Here is a 5,000-nt window from a genome sequence, read left to right on the forward strand (position 1 = left end):
TGGGTGAGCGTGTGTGTGGGTGAGCGTGTGTGTGTGTGTGTGTGTGTGGGTGAGCGTGGGTGAGCGTGTGTGTGTGTGTGTGTGTGTGTGTGTGTGTGTGGGTGAGCGTGGGTGAGCGTGTGTGTGGGTGAGCGTGTGTGTGTGTGTGTGTGTGTGTGTGTGTGTGTGGGTGAGCGTGGGTGAGCGTGTGTGTGGGTGAGCGTGTGTGTGTGTGTGTGGGTGAGCGTGGGTGAGCGTGTGTGTGGGTGAGCGTGTGTGTGTGTGTGTGTGTGTGTGTGGGTGAGCGTGGGTGAGCGTGGGTGAGCGTGTGTGTGGGTGAGCGTGTGTGTGTGTGTGGGTGAGCGTGGGTGAGCGTGGGTGAGCGTGGGTGAGAGTGTGTGTGGGTGAGCGTGGGTGTGTGTGTGTGGGTGTGTGTGTGGGTGAGCGTGGGTGTCTGTGTGTGTGTGTGTGGGTGAGCGTGGGTGTGTGTGTGTGGGTGGGTGAGCGTGGGTGTGTGTGTGGGTGGGTGAGCGTAGGTGTGTGTGTGTGTGTGTGTGGGTGGGTGAGCGTGGGTGTGTGTGTGTGTGGGTGGGTGAGCGTGCGTGCGTGTGTGTGTGTGGGTGGGTGAGCGTGCGTGCGTGTGTGTATGGGAGGCAGATAATGAGTGGTTGAGAGAGAGTGATGTAATTGCGGCAGAGAGAGAGGGAGAGAGGGGGGGAGAGGGAGAGAGAAATAGAGAGAGGGAGAGAGAGGGAGAGAGGGGGGGGAGAGGGAGAGAGAAATAGAGAGAGGGAGAGAGAGAGAGAGAGAGAGGGAGGGAGAGAGAGAGAGAGAGAGAGGGAGGGAGGGAGAGAGAGAGAGAGAGGGGGAGGGAGAGAGATAGAGAGACACACTCATGCAGAGTAGACAGCGTCAGAGTTGAGACGCAGCCCGCAGAGCGCCGGGGACATCAGCACGCCGGGACACGCCCCCGCCCATCACAGCGCATGGAGGGACACGCCCCCGCCCATCACAGTGCCTGGAGGGACACGCCCCCGGCCATCACAGCGCATGGAGGGACACGCCCCCGGCCATCACAGTGCCTGGAGGGACACGCCCCCGGCCATCACAGTGCCTGGAGGGACACGCCCCCGGCCATCACAGTGCCTGGAGGGACACGCCCCCGGCCATCACAGTGCCTGGAGGGACACGCCACGCTGGTGTCAGAGTTAATTGATATGTAGATTTGGACGCAGGCATGAGAGAAGGCATGTCTCCAGGTATCTGTGTGTGTGGTTTTTGTGAGAGCGGGTGTTTTCGTGAGTGTGTGTGTGTGTGTTTGTGAATTCAGACGTTGTGATGCATCATGGGTGTTGTGTGTGTGTGTGTGTGTGTGTGTGTGTGTGTGTGTGTGTGTGTGTGTGTGTGTGTGAGACAGGCTGGGATGATCCTTGATAACGGTGTTAAAACCACCCAGGCCAACGACAAGGACAAGAGACCCTTCCTGTCCCTCGTGGGGGCCAGGTCAGTGACCACGCCTCCACATCCTCCACCTCTCCCCCCCCTCTCCCTCAACTCCCAACCACATCTCTCCCACTCTCTCCCTCTCTCTCTCGCTCGCTCTCTATCTCTCTCGCTCGCTCTCTCTCTCGCTCTCTCTCTCTCTCTCCCACTTGCTCCCTCCCTCCCTCCCTCTCTCTTTCTCTCTCACTTGCTCTCTCTGTCCCTCCCTCCCTCTCTCTCTCTCTCTCTCTCTCTCTTTCTCTCTCACTTGCTCTCTCTCTCCCTCCCTCCCTCCCTCTCTGTCTCTTTCTCTCTCACTTGCTCTCTCTCTCCCTCCCTCCCTCCTTCCCTCCCTCCCTCCCTCCCTCCCTCCCTCCCTCCCTCCCTCCCTCCCTCCCTCCCTCCCTCCCTCTCTCTCTTTCTCTCTCTCTCTCTCTCTTTCTCTCTCGCTTGTTCCCATCCTCTGACCTCATCATGATGTCACGACGGTCTCCCCGGTGTTGACGTGGCGTCTCTGTGTTGGGGGGCGGGGCTGTTCAGGTACGGGCCTCACCAGGACTCGGACCCCTTCAAGCCCAGGGTCCCGGCGCTCATCAACCACTTCGTCGCCTACAAGAACCAGGACCACGGGGCGTGGCTACGAGGAGGAGACGTCTGGTTGGATGACTGCCAGTGAGTAGCGGATGCAGCTTATTGGCTGACTGAGGGGCGTTGGTTTTTGTGAGAAAATGGAAAAAATTGGAAATCAATATTCACCACCTCAAAGTGCAGAACCAACCATCAACCTTCCGCTGGTGCAGGACAAGATGGTATCAGATGATAAACAGGTCCACACAAACAGCTCCATGATAGGATTTAATGATATGATATGATTAATGATATGATAGGATTAATGATATGATATGATTAATGATATGATAGGATTAATGATATGATAGGATTAATGATATGATAGGAAAATCCGTCCAAAAACGTTGTTTTTCTTGTCCTCATGGGTTTTCCACCTCAAAGCGCAGGCATGGGATTTCACCCTGAGACTCTCGGGTGGGCTTCTGTCTGGGTGGGTTCTGGAGAACACACGTCCTTCTCTTGCATTGATTCAATCCAACACTTCTAGCCTATCAGCTCCCCCAGACACAGCTAGCGTCCTGTAGGAACCAGCCCTCCCGTCACAGCAGTCCAGTTACGCTACCCTGCGCTAAGTCTCCAGCAGATCTGCTCAAGACGGCAGATGATTCAAAAAAGATTAATTCCAGGACCTCCAGGGTCTTTAGACGAGGCAAGGCAAGTCAAGGTCAAGGTCAAGGTCAAGGTCAACTTTATTTATTAAGCACGTTTAAAATCAACCGAAGTTGCACCAAAGTGCTGTACAATATATCAAGTTTATTTATAGAGCACATTTCAGCTACAAGGCAATTCGAAGTGCTTTACATGTGAGACATTAAAAGCATCAAGACAAAGTGCAAGAGACACATAAAAGGTCATGTAAAACGAGATGTAAAAAAGGACATTTAAAACAAAATGCAGGAAAAATTAAATACAGGAATAAAAGTTACAGTTCAGTGTACGAATGAATAATTATTTGATTTTATAAAATAAATCACCACACGGCAAATGACACGTACAAGCACACAGGTGAGCGGCGACACATCAAACGAACGCAAACATGCATCTTGAGGGGTCGCCGCTGGAATCTGCCCTCTGCATCTTCCCCTCCAAGCTGTCCTCCTCCAGGAGCAGTGGTCAGCCTTGTCAGTGTCCTCCTCCAGGGGCAGTGGTCAGCCTGGTCAGTGTCCTCCTCCAGGAGCAGTGGTCAGCCTGGTCAGTGTCCTCCTCCAGGAGCAGTGGTCAGCCTGGTCAGTGTCCTCCTCCAGGAGCAGTGGGCAGCCTCGTCAGTGTCCTCCTCCAGGAGCAGTGGGCAGCCTGGTCAGTGTCCTCCTCCAGGGGCAGCCAGGAGCAGTGGTCAGCCTGGTCAGTGTCCTCCTCCAGGGGCAGCCAGGAGCAGTGGTCAGTGGCACCCAGGGACCAAGTCCAAGTGCTCAGTCCAAGTCTTGGTCAGGGACCGGATTAAAGAACATCTTTCTTCTCCATGTTTTTCGTATTGGGTTCTTGGGAGGAAACCCTTGTGAACTTGCGAACTCCACACAGAAAGGCCCGAGAGATACCCCACCTGGAGATACCCCACCTGAGTACCTGACAACCCTGGAGAGAGCATCCCCAGTGCCGACATCGTCCCAAGCGGGAATCGAACCCAGGACCTTTTTTGCTGTGAGGCAGCAGTGCTAATTCTATGCCAGCAGTCCTCCTATCCCCCTCTGAGCAGCTCAGTACTGACCTCCCTCCCTCGTCTTTGGGAACATAGATAGATACAGCAGGAACTTGAATAATCCCTGTAGAAGGAAATCCAGGCGTTTCAGCAGTGGGAAATTACAGCAACGTTTGGAAATGAAGAATATAGATAGTATCTTACAGTATAAACATAAAATGTAACACAGAATATATACATCCATACATACAGCATTTGTAAAATATAGAATATATACATACATACAGTGTGAATATATACATACATACAGTGTGCTTGTGTTCTTGGCCAGGTCCCTCTTGGAAAAGAGATTCCATATCTCAATGAGGTCACCTGGTTGAATTAAGGTTTAATAAAAAATAAAAATAAAACTGACTGCTGCTGGATTCAAACTGCGATTGATTTCCAATAGAAGATTTCATTACCAGTCACCTCATCTCAGTTTCCACCTCTCTCCAGTCGAGCGTCAACTTTAGCAGGAATCACCTCAGCGAGACTGTGCGCCTCTTACAGCTCTGGCTTACAATATCTCTGTCACATGTCCAGCGTTGAGTTTGAGTAGTTAAGCCAACTGGGAGTAATGAGCTGGGATGAAAGTGTGTGAACACACACACACACAGACACACACGGACAGAGACCGACTCCCTCCGAGGCCCGGCACATGGTAGCGTAGCTGTGCTGAAGCCTGATAATGATCTGTTTAATATTCTGCACCCAATATTGGATTGGCTCTGATAACTCTTGCTCTTTCTCTCCCCTTTTAGATTCGCTGATAATGGCATTGGCCTAACTCTGGCGAGGTAAGTCTCCCATTTAGACACTGCTCATTCCTCCGGAGAAAGGAAGTAGTGTTTTTATTTATGGGCGTTGGTGGAAGACCCTCTCGGCCGAGGGAGTAATTGGAAAACACCATATAAGGAGGCTGCTTATGATGCAGTGGGGAGGCAGTAGCACTTTGAAAGAGTGTGAACGTAATTTAGAAGTGTGAAAATGGCAGCTGGGTTTGGGATGGGTTTGCAGCTGGTCTCAGAAAACAGGACGCAGACACACGCTCCCTCACACACACACACACACACACACGTGCGCTCTCCGTAACGCCGCTCACGTGGCGCCTGGCGTGCTCCTTCTCTCCGCAGCGGAGGAACGTTCCCAGACGACGACGGCTCTCGCCAGGAGGTGAAGAACTCCTTGTTTGTGGGCGAGAGTGAGAACAGGGGGATGCCCGTCCCCGACG

The 5,000-nt window shown here is 52.8% G+C and overlaps 1 protein-coding gene across 1 annotated transcript in view; it reads left to right on the plus strand.

Annotated features, from left to right (window-relative positions):
- The window catches only part of cemip (cell migration inducing hyaluronidase 1), a gene marked incomplete at both ends in the record, with an annotated part of 48,400 nt that overhangs the window by 31,488 nt on the left and 11,912 nt on the right, over positions 1 to 5,000 (plus strand). The window contains 4 exons of the mRNA XM_084437454.1: positions 1,397 to 1,482; positions 2,002 to 2,133; positions 4,531 to 4,566; positions 4,903 to 5,000. The exon at positions 4,903 to 5,000 is cut by the window's right edge and continues 58 nt beyond it. Of these exons, the coding sequence (XP_084293580.1) occupies positions 1,397 to 1,482; positions 2,002 to 2,133; positions 4,531 to 4,566; positions 4,903 to 5,000 (352 nt within the window). The remainder of the gene's footprint in view (positions 1 to 1,396; positions 1,483 to 2,001; positions 2,134 to 4,530; positions 4,567 to 4,902) is intronic.

The sequence above is a fragment of the Borostomias antarcticus genome (genome assembly GCF_949987555.1).
Source record: "Borostomias antarcticus genome assembly, chromosome: 4".
Taxonomy (NCBI): Eukaryota; Metazoa; Chordata; class Actinopteri; order Stomiiformes; family Stomiidae; genus Borostomias; species Borostomias antarcticus.